The sequence below is a fragment of the Squalius cephalus genome (assembly GCF_949319135.1).
Source record: "Squalius cephalus genome assembly, chromosome: 16".
NCBI classification, from domain to species: Eukaryota; Metazoa; Chordata; class Actinopteri; order Cypriniformes; family Leuciscidae; genus Squalius; species Squalius cephalus.
In genome coordinates this window covers 7,099,459-7,118,028 of record NC_137137.1, presented here as the reverse complement: position 1 = coordinate 7,118,028, position 18,570 = coordinate 7,099,459, and the positions used below count along the sequence as shown (strand labels likewise).

The window sequence follows — 18,570 nt, the reverse complement described above, 5'->3', positions numbered from 1 at the left end:
CTTTTCTATACTCTACAAGATGTCAGAGGGCAGCAACGAGTCATGTAATTTATAGGACATGCGCTCGGAAGGATAGAAGAAGAAGAAAAGTAGCGGATCCACCATTGCATGCAAAGTTTAGAACAAAATACAAAACAAATTGATGGATAATGATATGCTGCTTTGTTTACTGTTCTTGGAACAGTGTGCTGTTTTGTATCGCCCTTTCCACACTCTCCTTCGACTACAGCACATTACATCACTGTGAGCCAGTTGCAGATGCAGAAAGTGGATGATTGGTGGGCCTCTAAAAGCGTGGGTGGGCCAGAATAATTCACATCACAGTTTTTTCATGTTTTTGAAAGAAGTCTTGTATGCATTAAAGCTACAATATGTCTTTTTTTTTCTTTTTTTTTCGCCGCTAGGGGTCGCTAACCTCTTACTATAACAAAGGCGTAGGTTGATGATGCAGTGATAAGTGGAATTATGGTACTTGCTGTCATGCTGATGGATCTAATATTGTTTATGGATGAGTGAAAACATTCATGTTTTTTAACATGACTGTGGTATGAAGCAGGTCGCGATTGCTAATGAGAGACAGATATCGCGAGTCCTGCAGATATAAAGGAATAAGGACATTTAATTCTACCGAACTGCCAGCAAGTGCTGAATTACTGCTCACACAGGTCAGTTTATCTGACGAATTAAACTTGTGAGGTAACGCTGCGCTGTTTCATTTGGTCTAACGTTACACTATCATTCTAAACAGCATTTGAGTGTGTTGAAAGTTATAATGCCATTCTATGTGTTAGTTTATTTGCTATATGAGACTAGCAGTAAGCTAGATCAACATTATAATAACATACTGATCATATTCTAACATTTCATCATGTTTAGCTATATAACATTAATTTGTTTTATGTACATTTGCTCACCTGTCTGATAAAGTACATGCAAAAGCGGCGTGCCTGTCAAGTTATGACTCGTGAAGCTCTGTCAAGTCCAAGTTAGTCGCGGACGTGGAGCTCTCGGCATCTCGAAAGCGCCACGCTGATATTGATCCTCGTTTTAGTTCTCCTTTTGTCACAAAGTCTGCTTGCCATGGTTCATAATGTTTGAACGAAACAACAACAGCGTGCATTTAGATGTTACGCACTACGCAGTTGTCCACGTCTGTCGCCATGGTTACTATGGCAGTACAAGCGGAAACCAGGGATAACGCGGATATTACGTCATTGACAGGCGACAAGTGAACAGGGACGGGCACTTTTTAAAATTGTGAATTTTTCTGAATTTACAAATTCTTGGAAACATTTAGTATAATGGAAGTACACAATTGAAATAAATATATAACACTGTGCAAGTGGTTTTTGGATATTTTGATACAAAATTCTTGCATATTGTACCTTTAAGTGCATTTGAAACATTGCTTGTAAAAACTTTAATTGGCTAAGTAGGCTATAATTTCAATGTAATCACATTCTGCTAAATAGTCTCGGGTATTAAAATCAATTATCTGTGTCTATTCCTTTGACACGTCTTTAATGTCTTTCATAATCAGCGAGCAGTAGCTATACCTGTCAGTCACCTTACGTTACCCTGATACTGACCCTGCTGAAAATATCAGCGTAAGTTATTTAGCTTTTTATGTTATCGTCTCTGCTTTTAAACCTTGAGAAGAGCGTCGCTGCCAAATAAGTCAAAAAATATTGTGTCCCTGGCCTTCGTCTTACCAAACTGAAGTACCTGCAAAGACTCATCTCTTGCTGCGACAAGTCGAGCCAGACCTGAAGAAAGGAACGTGCATTTAGATTAAGAGTAAATGAGACAAGTCTGTGAGTTATAGCCTGCTTGAATGCTAAATGAGACCGTAGCACTTCTATGTAATTTCCTGGAATGACAAAGTCCTCTGTGAGATCAGATGGAGGACGGTGGCACCCCGGTGAAGACGTCTCTTATACAGCTGGGCCATGCATCTTGTTCAGTGCAGATTAATAGGGCCGTTAGCACCACATATTTCTGCTGTAATTCTCTGGCAAATGGCCCAACATCTGGGGCCAAACTGATTAACTTAAATGGAATTGTTGTTATATTGTTGGTTAATTTCAGTAGAGATTAATTTATTATTTCAAGAAAGTTACTGGGGCCACGATTTTCGTTAAACAGATTATCAAAATCTCGAAAAATCCCATCGACTTTCACTGAGGGTGTCAAGACTTACTACAACAAGACTTATTGAGTATTGAAGCTGTCTATCACTAGTAGAGAGCTTAATGACTATCATAGGGCAACATGCTAAAGCACGTTATCAACATGCTAATTCATGCTAGCAATATGTTAATCATGCTAAAAGCATTTTAATCATTTTAACTACATGCTAATTCATGTTAGCAACCTGCTAAAACATGTTAGCAATGTGTTAAAACATACTAGCAGTGTGTTAAAACATGCTAGCAACATTCTATTTCATGCTAACAATGTGTTAAAACATACTAGCAATGTGTTAAAACATGCTAGCAACATTCTATTTCATGCTAACAATGTGTTAAAACATGCTAATTCATGTCAACAACATGTTAATTCATGCTTGCAATGTGCTATAACTGTTAATAAGCTAGCAGAATGTTAAGACATGCTAACAAGATGAAACATGCTAGGAAGCTTACAGTATAAATCTTTCAGACAAGGCTTTGTCAAGCCAACATAAAAGTTGGTCCCAACGAACTTTACTTTCTGGTTTACTTTTATTACTTTTTGTCCACTCTGAAATGGAAAGTATTTCCACAGCAACTCATACAGACAACTTCTGTTGTCTTGTCAGCATGTTTGCTCTGGACAAATATGCACAGAACGGTCAAGAGTTCAGACCCCCTGCTCGCAGGTCCGTGCCAGAGGAGGCTTTTCTTTGAGCCCCTTGTGTTGTCCTCAATATGAAAGCATTTTACTGTCTCCACTCTTCATAAACACTTGGCTCTGAGTGGAGGAATGTTGGAGCCGTCTCTTAATTGCTGTTTAATGTTTTTCCATTTGCGCTGCTTTTTATCCATCGTGATCAAGCAGCTTAATGATGAAAGAATAGCTGAACCAATTACCAGTTTGCAGGTTCGTAATGGCATTGTATTCATCATTCAGGGCAAAGAGTGCTTTCAGAGTTTTTCCACCACAGCTGATGGAGAGCTGCTGAATGTTTTTGTTGTAGTTGTTATTCACGGTGACTTGACAACATAAAGTCCAAATTGAACCTGTTTATTTTCTTAATAAATATTCCTGGTCATGTTTTCATAATTTTTGCAGGTGTAACTCTGCCACAAAGGAGCTTTTATGCTGCATGAACTGTTGAAAATAATAATAGGCTGTTATAGCTTAATGGAAAGAAAAGAAAAAAGGTTAAAATGTACTCACCCTTATGTTGTTCCAAACCTTTATGTCTTTGCCTTCCGTGCAGCACAACAGAAGTAAATTGAAGAAGTTTGTCAAGCACCAGAAAAGACAATTAATATTCTAAAAATTGTCTGTATGACTGTCTGTGTGCTCAATTAATGTATATTTAAATAGTTAGAATAGCCAAATTGTCATATATTTTTACACAAATATTCCGGCTCACTAATAGACTTTATAATAAAAGGTTTCCCATAAACCCAGTGAATCTTAAGTGTTTCAAACATTGAAGTCAAAGATCATATGGTCTTGCTTTTATGATTAACATATTAATATGGATCAGGATGTTGTGATATCAACATAAGCAAGAGGAAGATAGCATTGAGATTTCTCTCTCATGCATTCCAATCTGTTCATCTCTCCAATGAAATTACTAACACACACACAGATGGAATCTTCATATGTCGATACCTACGCAGAGCTGTTAATCACTCTTCATCCATGTTGTCAGATCATGTCTAGTTTTGCTCAGCCAATACTACATGATGACTGAGGTGGCAATACAGATCCTTGTTTATTTTATATTGTGGAAATATTTAATAGCACATATCTTTATGTGCTATCATTGTTTATCTTTAGTAAACACAGTCCAGGTAACGCCCAGTCAGTGAATTTAATACTCTTTTTACACTGTAAGAAAATTTCATAAAAAACCTGTTAATTGGTTACCATATTTGGTTTAACATGCATGACACTTCACATGATTGTATTTTATATAAATAATTTCGTTTCTTGTAAATTTTGTTATCATTAGAGTGTTTTGTGTTACATTTTATGTTATTTACTTCATGTTTATTGCATTTAAATGTCATGTAGATATAAAATCATTGTGTGACTTTCTATTGTATTATTATGGTAGTTACTGGTGCATTTTATGGTAAAAAAAGCAGCTTTTGGTAGTTCAAGTAGATATATTAACGATATACCACTTCATGAAAGTATAAGCTGTAAAATATATCCTGTAATACCAGCAGTATTTATTTCCATTAATTTCAGGCAACTGCTGTAAATGTAACAGGATATTTTTTACAGTGTAGTATATGAGGCTTTCTTATTGTAATAACCAATTCAGGCACAGGAAAAGTGCTGTCAGAAATAGAAAAAAAGAAGGCTTCCAGATCTTGTTAGTGACGCATCTTTCCAAGTACAAAACCAGCGAGGCAAAGAAGCCTTTCCTTCACTTTGTTTGGAGTTTGACATGATTCAGACTGTGCAAAGAGGGAGACAGTAGGATGAATTTCATAGATCTTGTCTTTCAGGTTGGCTGCATTCGCTCTCTCATTTGTTTTCCGCACAAACACTTGTTCCCTCCTTCCCTCCATCAATCGTGCAGACAGAGATGCAGGCGTGTGATGAATGGCAAGCGTCTGACAGGCTGATTCAGGCTGAGATTCAGCCATCTGGCCGTGCATGACCGAAACATGTGACTGACATAGTGACGCTACTACAGAAGCAGCATATCATAGAGACTGGGTGGGCCTTTTGACTTGAGCCAATAAGCAAACTGCTAAAGCAGTCAGATTGCACCAATACCACGCAGAAGACCACATAGCAATGCATTAAATGCACTCAAAACATCTTGACAACTGCACAGCAACACCCTGGCAACCATCCAAAACATACTGGCAACTTATTTAGATCCTAGCAAGCACCAAGAACTCCTTAGCAACTGCATAGTAACATGCTAAATACACAAAGAACACCTTAGCAACTGCGCAGCAATGCACTGGCAGCTACCCACAAGAAATGAGCAGCACCATCCTGATCAAAAATAGTGTTCCAGCATAATCCAATGGTAAACGTCTGGCAAACAATGCCAAATAGCAGTCCTACAATTCCCACAGTTCCTTGCAGATGGAGCATTTGCATATATCTCCTCTCATTGGATTTTCTGAATAAGGTGTTTACATGCAATGCCTTAACAACCACCCAGAACATTCTAGCAATTGCATATTTTTTGACCAATAGGAAGCCTTAAGCAAGATTCTTTCCTGCTGTGCCCATTAACACTTTTCCATCTCTGTAGATCAAAAAGAAGAGCTGGTGATGAATTTCCCAGTACTGTTATTGATTTTTGATTGTTTCTAAGCTGTGTTCATTTGGTGGGTTCGCTTATTCTGGGTAAATCTGATCCTAGAATCAACACTCTCTTATTCCTTTCTCTCTGTCTCTTCTCAGAGTCACTCACTGACCGGGTGGGCCGGCGGCGCAGCATGCCTGGCAGTACGGTGGACAAAACGGTGGTCGCTATGGATGCAGACACGTCAACACCTTTTAAAGTCACGGTACGCATTTATGACAGCACCACAGATAAATAAAAAAATTGTGCATTAACAACCATAACATCTCTCTGAGTTTGGTGTTGTATCTCAAAATGTGTTTCAGTTTGACTATAGGTCATTCCTACTATGCGGTACACTTCATAAATGTCTTAATGTATTACATAAAATATTTTTTTTTTTAAGTAAATCATATTCAATTAAATTTTAAATAATTTAACTACTTTGATTTGACTAGATGATGCCATTTGTGGCAATTTCTACAATGCATAAATGGCAATTTATTAAAAAAGCAGCACTCATTAAGATCCAAGCATAAATCGTGGCCCATGGGAATGATAGTTTGGTTTGATGCAACAGGTTAACAAAAGATGCTGGCGTCAAAGGGGACAACTGACTTTAAAAGGAAATCACTTATACAGCCATCAAAAATTATTTTAATTGTATAATATATTCCTGCGTATGCTGGGATGGACTCCAGCAACATCACAACACTATAGAGGATAAATCGGTTTGATGAATGGATTGATGGATATAATATATTTGTACAAATTATAATGTAATAATATTGCAAAAATACTACACAGAGCAAATTGTCACATTACTAAATACAACATGTTAGAAAAAGGAAATTAATCCTATAAAAAATGCTTTACTATATATTATCTTAAAAGAGCCAAATATAATAGTCTTAATTTTAAATGCACAGCAATAGAATGAATCAAGTCTGTCTGGTAACTTGACAAATATGTTTTTAATATTATTAAGATATATAAATGTTACAGGTCAGTCGCAGGAGAGAGTAGAACATTATGCGTGGATCAAAATGCAGCAGTCCTTCTTTCTGTCAGGACCACTATCGTCAAATATGATTGACAATTAGGATACAGTTTGGATTGGTGGTATGGTTCTGTTCTGGGCAAGAACTCCCTGCACATCCATGCAGCCAAGCATGAATAAGAGCAGCAATAACCCCCCTTAGGGTAAACAGAACAGAACCAACATGAATGTATTGCAGACATCATTAATTCAAGATTTATCAAAAGTACAACATAATTCGAGAATTTATTCTGATTCGAGGGGAATCAGAATGCCAAATCCTGACTGACGAGAGGAGGAGCTGGGGATGGAGGAGGGTAAATTAGCTCCAGAGAAACACGATAGCTGCTGATAATACTGAAGGACCTAATATGTATACAGTGATAGGCGTTGTATTCATATAGGTAGACGTGGATCAGCTGAGAGTCAGCTAATGCGAGCTTGACTTAACATGAACTGCCAGAACTGACGCTACGCTTGATTTATTATTCAACTCAAAATAAAACAAAACCAAAATCTCTTGCACAGGAAGGCCCAGGAAAAACCCCAGGAGCACTATACACCAACCATTCGGACAACACCAAAAAAAAGTTAACAAAACAGTATAAATACACAAGACAAATTGAGGCATTAAACTAGACACAGGTGAAACTAATCAATTAACTAATCAGAAAGCATGGAGACAAACAGGGACAATGACAACCAAGTAAAGATGCATTTACACAGGGGAAAGTAATAACAAAAACAAAGATGAATTCCGACAATATAAGTTATATTAACATTCAATGCATCTATCAACATTATAATGCAAGTATATAAGTGATGGATTCGAGACTGATTCAAATCCGATCACTCATACCACTTCAGGAGGGGGTCTGAGACGCATTCCAGAAACTGGACAAGTGGAAATGCATCTGGTTGTTAAAATCACATGTAAATTTTACTCCTCCCAAAATGTTAAAAAAATAAACATGTGAGAGCGTGTTATAGGCCATATGACATGTTATAGCCAGATATGACAGCACCACTGCAACACGCTTCCAGGGCTGCCAACTTTTGAGTTTAGCTTGGAGTGATTTTTTTTTTGGGGGGGGGGGGGGGGGACTTTTATGAAGTTTAGTGACAACATGTTACAATGTTTACATTGTACAATGACTGGTAGGATACAGTTTTTATTATTGCTTGACAAAAATTTCAAGATTTCAATTCCATTCTTGTGATTTGATTCCGATTTTGATTCAATATTGACTAATTTGGATACATGTTTATTTTAAATTTTATTTAAAAAAATAATCTCACCTAATGCTGTAAACATAGAGGGCCCAATCTGCTGGTATTATTAAAGGTTAAAAATAACAAATTAAATTAAATATAATGTAGTTTTTGTTATAATAACAATTATTTAATGACATAAGTAAAAATATAATAAATATGTAATATAGTGCTCAGCAAAATCTCTTCTCTAGCTATTTTTTCTATTCAATTAACATGCTATGGTCATTAAATGGCTTTCCTGAGGTAAATATAACGTTATGTGACATAATTGTTCTCCTGCTGTTTTATTGACCTCTTTCCGTGGTTGAAAAACACTAATTGGTCGATATTATGTATACTTTCGGTAAATTGTACTGCATCTTTAAATAAAAAAGTAACAGATGATCGGTTCACGTGCACTTGAACTGAGGCGCTCAGCGATCTGTCACGTCACATTTACAAGCGGCAAACGTATTTTTGTCTGAATTTCATAATAAAATTGACGAAATCTAAGAGCTGAGAATTAGTTTAATATTAAAAGCAGGTTACCTCTTTGCTCCGCAATTTTTCTGTGCGTGAGAAAATGGATGTGTGGCGTGAGAGCGTGTGAAAAGTGTCAATTGCGTGTGTTTCACGCTCAATGCGTGAGAGTTGGCAGCCCTGCGCTTCACCACAGATGAGTAGCTCTTCAGCAAACCCACGTGCAAACTGCCTCAAATGAAGTCGCAGATGCACATAATCATCTTTTTTAAAAGTAGTGAGACTTAATGTTCTTACCAGTGCTGATGCCACTCTTTGTTCTATTGTGGTCTTTGATTTTGAAATTAGCTGATGATAAATAAAATGCAGCTCATATCTGTTGCTTTCGTTGACGTGAACTCCAGTAAATTTGCATATATTTTTATTAATATAACCTGCAGGATACCAGTGTAGCAGGTCCGCTGCATGCAATGCTGGTATTGTTTATGTTGTGAATCGTGATTACAAAGTTATATAATAGGCAGTCATTTGAACCAACTTGTCTGTATAAATTGTCTAATTGTCTAAAAGTTTGCAGTTATGTATTTTATGATAATTATTTATATGGTCACATATGTTTGATCATACTTGTCACTCAATATAATTCGTTCTGCAAACGGTCTTCTTTGCCGAGTAATTAGCAAAATTCAGAGTCTGAAATGATCATGAGGTGGACCAAGAAATGGACCAAGAAAATACTAGTTCAAGCATCCTCTGATTGTAAAAGTAGAGTAGAGAGGGAAAAAAAGAGTTTAGAATCATGTCACAAAACATGAAAGTTTGTTGCTCACACATTTATTTTGCAGTTTATTGCAGGAAAAATACAGTGGCGTTAAGCTGAGTGTACGTGACATGCAAAAAAAACTTCGTCATTTCCACCTTCATTTGCAGCGACAGATAGTGTGATATACAAAACCACAATAATCACACCATTAGCTCTATAGTGCAGAATGTCATTCATTTTTTTCCAGCTAAAGCGAACACTTGAAAACAAAGAAAAAAAATGACATTTTGCATTTCTTCGATACATAGTGTATTAGCAAACACCAATGTTAACACAGATGGTTCTTGCATTATCAGTAGTTGAAAGTTCTTCAACCAGAATGTTTATATACTTTCCCACAAATGTCCTACACAGGTATTTTAAGAACCCGATCTCATCACAGACGTGCGTCAGCATCTGTCTAATTTCGCTCTGTAGGAAAAGAAACAATCAGAATTAACCTTACTCCACTAGTCTCTATGTATTCTGTAATATGTTTGTTTTGTTATTTGAATAACACATTTTTTAAAAGTCATATACAAGAGTAGCCTATAGCACACCTGAGTTGATTTACCAGAGACTAGGTTTTTCACCTTGCCCATGGCCCACTTGCAAGCCCAGCACAATCCAGGGAGTTGTTCGGTTTGTGCCATATCGCCCTTACAAGACAACAGACACGGCATATTAGAATAAGTAGTTTAGATATGACAGTTAGAACCTAATGAGCAGTTCAAACTGGACATGACTAGTTGTTTGAAAAGCATTGTCAAGTTTCTCTTCATCTGGCATTCTCTTGTAGTTTCAGTATATGGCAAAGTTTGCACCTCTTATAGTTTTGACCATTGGTATCGGCATCAGCCATTAAAAAAAAAAACTTGTTTGACCACTACTTATATGTCTTAGTGTGATGCAGCTGTCCATGATTAACCATGTTGAGGACAACTCACCGAGCTTTCTTCAAGTTCATCTCCAGTAAAGTTTCGTCTGTGCATTTCCCAGTCAAGAGCACAAACTGTTAGGAAAAATATAGCACATACACCCAGTTGACAAGAGAAAACTTCCCTACTATGAACATTGAACAGTATGTGAATGTAACCTGATTTAAACAATACAAATAACAAATTATTTTAGCTGGTTCAGCTGGTGGCTTTTTAAATGACTAGATACATATGCTGGTTTGGAATTTACATGCAGCATTGTCCATCTTAATCCGATTAAGACCAGATCTTGGAATGGTCCAAACAGGTCTATTTTTTTTCTACTTTTTCTTTCTTCCAGCTGAACACACAAAGATAAATAATGCTAAAGATAATGACCAATTGACCAGTGCTAATTTTACCTGAGGATATCAGCAGGGTGGCCAGAAGGATACGTCGGAACATCTTATTTGAACTATCTGAACACAACGAGATGGACCCACTGTTGATTTTTTTGGTTTGCTGCAGATGATTTAGGTCCACTCTGTTAAATACACATTTGTCTTCAGCCAGAAACCACAGATGTGTAGATCATTGACACCCTCAACATGCTAAGGCGTACTATCACTTTGAGTTCTATCACTCAGACTCAATATTTGTCAGCTTCCTGTACTATATGTGTGATATTCATTAGCCTATACATGTTAATGTATTGTTTACACAGACTATATCATATTTATCTAAATTCAGTGTGAACACTTCAGCAGGTAGTACACCCTTATGGTACAGTAGCAGTAGCTAGTTATAATTAATTATAAATATTTAGATCAGCTGTAAGAATTAACTTGATGAAGCAGAATTAATACCACAATCAACTAACCTGGTCGTCCAGCGAACACTCAGTGTTAATCGTTTATCAATTCTAAGAAACGTAAATTTCCGGGCTATGGGAAATAACTTTCTTACTGTACCATACTACTCTGAGCATGTAGCCAAAAACTGCAAGATTAGGGACTCCAGTATATGAACCACAAACAACTTTACGTGTAAAACGATATTATTAACTAGACTAAACACTTAGACTAATCTAACATACATACACACACATACATACATAGTTTAGCAACGGAAAGAGAGCTGAAGCACAATACAGGAAAGCAAGAAGTGATAGCATTTTTTTGAAATTCAGCAGATCAACAGCCTTGAGCAAACCACCAGTTTCTTAGTTGGCCTTAAAGGGATAGTTCGGCCAAAAATGATATTTAACCCATGATTTACTCACCCTCAAGCCGTTCGAGATGCATATGTCAATCATTTTTCAGACGAACACATTTTCAGTTATTTTAGAAAATGTCTTAGATCTTTCAGTGGTTATAATGTGAAGCTATGGGGTCCACCTCCTTCAAGTCCCAAAATGTGCATGCATCCTTCACAAAAGTAATCCATCCGGCTCCAGGGGGATAAACGAAGGCCTTCTGAGGGTAATCCGTGCGGTTTTGTCGTAAAAATATACATATTTAAAACTTTATAAATGAAAATATCTTGCTTCCGGCAACGGTCGACGCGCGTTCACCGGAAATGGATGCCGGTGTATGACGTAGGACGTAAAAAAGTCTGAAAAAAGATTGACATATGCATCTCGAACTGCTTGAGGGTGAGTAAATCATGGGTTAAATAGCATTTTTGGCCGAACTATCCCTTTAAAGGCCTTCATAAATTGATAGGTATGACATTGTGCAGCACAGATTCAGAAGTGATCCTATTGAATCCATGGTGAAACAGGGTTAATACGTGCACCTTATAAAGAGCAAACCATGTGCTCTGGTTCTCAGAGAGCTCCTACACCACATATCTCCTCATCTCTCAAAAACAGTGCCAGTTCTCACCCCTGCCCAAAGCTGTGTGCAACTCTCTGAACCAAACTACTAATGCAATCCAATAACTGGCCTTATCTATATTTATTAAACAACAATAAAAAATGTGGTAACATATTACATTTCATAAATATTTATAAAATACTACTGACAAAACGTGCATCTAAAACTACACGCTGTCACATAGTCAGCAGCTGGTTAGTTAGTTGTGTTTCTTCACTTAAAACAACCCACTCATTACACAATGGATTTATATGCTACAAACGTTATTTAAATAAGAGCATCTCATCTCTTTTTCTTTTGTTGTTTGATTAACATTAATGACAGACAGCAGCAGGAAAAGTAGGCTGCTGTCACTAAGACCTAATGCACAAATCCAATATATCGATACACATCAAATTTCTTTTTACGTTTAAGTTCACTTAAGACATAACCCACTGTGTTTACACACCAAGACAGGCATTTTGACACATAAGTGTGTGTATCTGACCCTTCAAGCGCAATAAGCCACAAAAACGAGAACTCAATTTAGGATCGTACTTTTGTACTTTTACTCAAGTACTTGATTTGTGTATTTCGTCCACCACTGCCCATGTTTCTTTATTGCTCGAACATGTCAATAACTTTAAGCAGTCCTGTGTTGTGTGGATATTGTGTTATAAACAATATAGACCTAGCAAAATCTCTATGAATTCACACTTGTCGCCAGGATATATAGCCTTATCCCGCGTCTCCCCTGATGTGCTCTCGTGCCCCACACATTGAAAACTCCTGCATTAGAGTCATCCCTTCTGTAATTGAACTACACTGGTTTCACTGGTTTTGCGGCTGCGATGAATTATTGCTGTGAGAGTACTTTAGTAAGGAATTCCGTCCTCATTGGTGGAGGAATGCATGTGCGAGATCTGTTAAAGAACCAAATGTCATTAGGCTCCGGAATTTAGTATTGCATGCAATGTATTCGGTGCTGGTTGAAGAACTTTCATCTACTGATAATGCAATAACCATCTGTATTAACATTGGTGTTGGCTAATAAAGAGCACAGAGTCAATGGCCTTTTTCCTATGTATCGAAGAAATGCAAAATGAATTTTTTTTTCGAGTGTTCCTTTTAGCTGGAAAAGTTTATGAAATTCTGCACTAGAGCTGATGGTGTGATCATTGTGGTTTTGTATATCACACTGTTTGTTGCTGCAAATGAAGGTGGAAAGTATGTGAAGTTTTTTTGCATGTTTGTCATGTAAACTCAGTTTTACACCACTGTATTTTTCCTGCAATAATCTGCTAAATAAATTTGTGAACAAACTTTCATGTTTTGTGACATGATGCTAAACTCTTCTTTTCCAGTTTTTGGAGATACTTTTGCAATCAGAGGATGCTTGAACTAGTATTTCATTGGTCCATTTCTTAGTCCACCTCATGCCCATTTTAAACTCATAATTTCTTGAATTTTGCTAATTACTCAGCAAAGAAGACCGTTTGCAGAAAGAATTATACAATAAAATGGTCTTGAGTGACAAGTATGATCAAACATATGTGTCCATATAAGTAATTATAATAAAATACATAAAACTGCACATATTTAGGCAATTAGACAATTTATTCAGACAAATGTGTTCAAACGTTTACCCATTATATAACTTTGAAATTGTTACATAAACAATACTAACATTTCATGCAGCGGGCCTGCTACACGCTGGTAACCTGCAGGTTATATTTAGAAAAAATGCTACAGTGAGGCTGCGGTGATCCATTTTTGCATTAAGTGTTCGTGTATTTTGGGGCGGAGCAATAAAGGGAGGGGTGTGTTTGTTTGGGTTGATTTCAAATATCAATAGCTGCTTCTCTGAAAGCACTTACTGCATCTTTAACAATAACAGCACTGCTTGTGGCAGCATTTTCTAGGAAGTGGCATCATTTTTGGTGGGGAAAGCAACAGCACAAAAATCAGATTTTAAAAGTTACAAATGTTGAAAGGCATTGCATAAAAGGAATAACCCAGACATTTTACTACATTTAGATGACTTACAGCACTCTGAAAACAGGTTTAGTCCCCTCGGAGTAACCAATGTGTAATGGCGATCTGAGCCGTTTTACCTTCTTTGCCATTTCCACAAGGGTGTAGCACAAAGGATTTGATGTGTGAATCCATAATTTGTCTTGTAAACTTTACTTTTCCGTTGTCAGGTTACGTTTTACGTAAAACTAGTCAAAATCTCGCAATATAATACAAAATATGCATTTATCAAAAAACATAATCGCTCTTAATAATATAAGGAAAAATATTACAAAATTTAGTTATGGCTCTAACACTATGATTAAGTGCCTTATTAAAGATGACATTTCATGTATTAACTCTTAACGTCCTCATGAAATCAAAATTGTCCCTATTTACTTTGTTTGCACACATTACTGGTCTTAAGGAGAACAATTAATCAGTGTGTTAAAAATTGTTTGTCATGGTTAATCTTTAAGCAAAATCTGAAAAGTTACTTCCGCTCTGGAGTGACGTTCCTTTTCCGATGGCGTCTGATTGACGGCTTGGGTTGGAAACGGTTAAACACTCCCCTCCAACCATCAGATGTGCCTTAGTTGTAGTGTTTTTTTTATAAATTGAACAATACACCTGCTTAACATTTCTCATGTAAGCTTTTCTCATTCTTTATAGTTATATAAAAGAAAAAAACGAGCTGCATCATGAACACATACAGAACATCGTATGATATATTATATACACATACAGAAGTCTCAATCATATATTTATTTGGCTTGATGCTTTATCTGTAGAAACATTTCTATCAGATGTTTATGTGCGGAACCGTGCTGAACTCAAAACGAGGAAATGAACACAACGTCATCATTCGGAAGGGCAGGAGTTATGATCACATAATATGATTGACAGCTCTAGAGTGAATGAGCTCTCTGACTAGACACGCACAGAGGAAAACAGCACTCTGTACGCCGTTTCAAGCTCTTCAGATCGCATAGTTAAGTGAAAAATGAATTGAAACTATAATCTATATTAAGAACATCTGTTCTCAGACACCAATTATAACAAGAACGCAACTTCAATTCTCTTCTCTCTTCCGGAATACTTTTCTTCGGTGTTCACCATGGAGTGTATAAAAGGTGTTCACGCAGGTTTTCAAATCAGGGCCAACACTCTCACACTATTGGTACTCGGGTAAGCTCAAATCTAATTGGACTAAATCGACATTGGTCGGAAGTAGAAATCTCGCTTTGTCGCGCTGTGATCCATTTGGATCTATTGTTTGGATTCAGGAGCGTTATTGCACTCTACATGTACTACATTCGCCATGTTGTCATTATCATGTGACCTACCAGCCTCATTTACGTTTACTTCACTGCCATTCATAAACCTTTTCTCATGGCCTTATGGGATATTAAAGTATCCATCTTATGCACACTTCAGAATCTCACCAGAAGTAGGTCATCCAGGTACTTTTTGCTTACTCTTTTATGCGTACTGTGAATTTGGACATTTTGTCACATACTGTTTTTCGCCTACTATATAGTAGGGATATATGCGATTTTGGATGCAGCCATAGTTTTTAGCCACTAGGCCACACTGCTTTTTACAGCATAGAAAGTGTTTACAGTGGATTAGTCGTAGTGTGGTACACACAGCTTTACTGGCTTTTATGGTAGGTTCTGTTTGTTGAGATTAGTGGAGCAAAGGGCACTGGATTGCACGTGTTGACTAACTCCTGACTGCGGTTCATTGAACTCTGTTACAAGGTTAATCCCAGCAGTTGTTGCTAGTCGGATTAATCAGGTGTCATCATGCACCCTGAGGAGAGACAGCATGTTTTGCTCTTCCTGCCTAGGGCGAGAAGCACCGGTCCTAATGACTCTCTTCGCAGATAAGTGACCGACGCGGCCACAGCTGGCTCTGAATCCTCGGGTCAGCCTGAGAGGAGAGAAGGATTAGGCACACTGATAGAGTTAAGCCATTGGTTTATAGACCTCAATGGGCATCTAATGGGGAACAGTCTTTGGAGGAGATGCAATCAGTCCTGGTTGATGCATGCTTTAAATGAGACAGATGGGAAGTGAATCTTGCTGCATTTAGCTGCAAGGTGGAAAAGCCACAGCTGGCAGCACCAATACCCACGCTTTCCTGTGCTTGTTGCATGCCCTCTTGAGAAGGCCAATATTACCCCCTTGTGTTGCTCACAGTGAATGAGTTGATGAGGTGTTGTGTAAAAACGTATCCTTCCTGTACTACTGTACTGCTAGTGTACGACTCAGTTGGGACAGGTAATCGACTTTCACTTCAATATAACTTGCAGTCTGTCGTAATTTAGTCAAGGCAATTTTAGCAATAGCAATATAGTAGTTTACTTGATTAAGCAAATGGATTTCTTTAGTAATGGCCACGTTTGGCCCTGTCTTAAAACACTTTTTGCACTCTCACTAGTTTTTTTTTTTTTTTTGGCCGTGCATTAACAACATCCAGCAGTATATAAATGTACAACATTGAATAAGTCTTTTTTCCTGAAAGTAATACACATTTCCACCGCAGTCATCCTTCCACCACAGTTTCCATTCCAATTAAATTTTTTTAATAAAATTGACAATTATTTTGTTTTCACAAATAGCATTTTGTGTGTCCTAAATACACACAATTAAATAATATTTCCATATGTTTTGAAAATATTCAGGGTTTTCATAATTTTACAAAATTACAGCTAGATTGGAAATGATTCACAATAAAAACAAAATTTAGCAAAATTAACCCTTTTTTTTTTTTTGATGTAGTGGAAATGACACTGTGGGAAAGTCGTACATTTAAAAAAATAATAATAATCACATTTATTTTTAATATATACAAATATTAGTAATAATATGAATGCCCATAATAACAATTCATATTTTTTGTTTATTTGAAATTAATCAAAAGTGTAAAAACTTTAACATTGTTGCAAAACATTTCTATTGTAGTTTCTATGTAGTTCTTTATTTTTATCTTTCTTTAAAGGAACACTCCACCGTTTTTTGAAATAGGGCTTATTCACCTTCTTTCCTACATTTAGATAGGTGGGCAAATGCATTTTTGTCTCAGTGCATGCATTGTTTTAGTTTGACAGGGTCGGCGCTAGATTAGCTTAGCTTAATGAATGGAATCCTTTGTTACCAGCTAGCATGTCCTGAGTAAAAGTGATAAAAATTTTTTTAAAAACACCCACCTAATTACTTCTTGTGGCCTGCGTATTCACAACGACTACAAATAGCGATGCAGATTAACACTATGCAATTTCCTAGGCAGATATTGACTTGGGACTATATTAGGGGGAAGCACAGGCGAAGCACTGCTACTTGGGGCAGAGATATCATGCAACACATGAAATGTGAATATGTGGTATAATATGTGAATGTGAATACAGGTATAATATGGGTCGATCTATACATACGTCATGTTTAAAATAATCACTTACTCTGTGGACAGCTGTCCATTTGGTCCATTCAGCGTGGGGCGTTTTTTCCAGTTCACTTTATCACATTGGAAAAAAAAATCGAGTACTGCAGGATGGATCAACGCCGTGAAATCCTCGGTAGCTGTGACACAACTGCGGGCACGCTCATCTTGATCTGACGCGTTTAGCCTGGTCATCGATGCAGTAACTTGTCCCACTCCCATATATTTTTTTATCACTTTTACTCAGGACATGCTAGCTGGCAACAAAGGATTCCATTCATTAAGCTAAGCTAAGCTAGCGCCGACCCTGTCAAACTAAAACAATGCATGCACTGAGACAAAAATGCATTTGCCCACCTATCTAAATGTAGGAATGAAGGTGAATAAGCCCTATTTCAAAAAACGGTGGAGTGTTCCTTTAACTTTCTTTTTTTTTTTTTTAAATCATGGTTTCCACAAAATAACAATGTTGTAAAAACATTGAAAAATCTTACTGCGCCTAAACTTTTAAATGGTAGTGTATATTAAAGGCAATTGAAAAGTAGTAAAAGTAAATGAAGACTGTATTGTAAAAAGTTTCCATTATAGTTTGATTGTGATCAATTATTGAGAAATCTGTTAGTTTGAATAAATAAAAAAAATCAAGTCATTGGACATAATTGATGCCTAACGTTGAAGAAACACTCATATACGTACTTCAATAATTCTCTTTAAGGCCTTGTTGCTTGTTGCATTCAAATATTGGCATCAGTCTGCCGCAACTGTTTACCCCCTACCAGAAAACTAAGATAAACAGTTATTCCACTGCTTTCAGTTCACCCATTTTGCTTAATTATAGAGCTAAACTAATGACAGGATCTATTAACTGACGCAAGACAGAATGAGCACTGTGTTTGTAAGCATGCTTGAACGTGAACGCCCCTCGTGCATGCCGATGAGTTGTGTGTTTGGCTCCTGCGGGGCCACAAGAGAGTCCCGCTGTCTCGTGCGACACAGAGCCTTTCGTGCGAGTACGCCGAACCACATCCACGCTAATTGATCAGGATCCCAGGCTTGTCGGAACAGGAGGAGAAAGGGCAAAAGTGCGCCCCCATACTGTGTGGACCACTTTGAGAACCCTGGGAGAAATCCAATACCTGACTCTGGTGATGCATGCAGACACGATCGTTAGGAACCCAGGGTTACGGATTTCCCCACAGCCCCTGGTTCTCATGCAGAGCGTGCGGCTTCAGGCTGTGGACTCCTCTGCGTTAAGGCTCAGGCTAGACTGTCTGGCTGCGAACAACAGA

At 37.3% G+C, this 18,570-nt stretch overlaps 2 protein-coding genes across 8 annotated transcripts in view; one reads left to right on the top strand and one right to left on the bottom strand.

The window, feature by feature from the left end:
* dab2ipa (DAB2 interacting protein a) overlaps window positions 1–18,570 on the top strand; it is a 107,672-nt gene that overhangs the window by 29,696 nt on the left and 59,406 nt on the right. For all 7 annotated transcript variants that reach the window (XM_079897213.1, XM_079897212.1, XM_079897209.1 and 4 more), the window contains one exon: window positions 5,596–5,702. In XM_079897213.1, coding sequence (XP_079753339.1) covers window positions 5,596–5,702 — 107 coding nt within the window. The remainder of the gene's footprint in view (window positions 1–5,595; window positions 5,703–18,570) is intronic.
* Window positions 9,074–10,529, bottom strand: LOC307174064 (antimicrobial peptide NK-lysin-like). Its single transcript, XM_079897725.1, has 4 exons — window positions 10,391–10,529; window positions 9,999–10,063; window positions 9,612–9,710; window positions 9,074–9,483 (listed from the first exon to the last, which is right to left on the bottom strand). The coding sequence occupies exons 1-4, from the start codon at window positions 10,431–10,433 to the stop codon at window positions 9,325–9,327; spliced, it is 366 nt and encodes a 121-aa protein (XP_079753851.1). The 5' UTR covers window positions 10,434–10,529; the 3' UTR covers window positions 9,074–9,324.

Coding starts and splice junctions, on each gene's coding strand:
- LOC307174064 (XM_079897725.1), bottom strand. CDS start 10,433: ATGTTCCGACGTATCCTTCTGGCCACCCTGCTGATATCCTCAG. Junction 10,064..10,390: donor CACCCTGCTGATATCCTCAG/GTAAAATTAGCA, acceptor TTTTCCTAACAG/TTTGTGCTCTTGACTGGGAA. Junction 9,484..9,611: donor TCTCTGGTAAATCAACTCAG/GTGTGCTATAGG, acceptor CTTTTCCTACAG/AGCGAAATTAGACAGATGCT.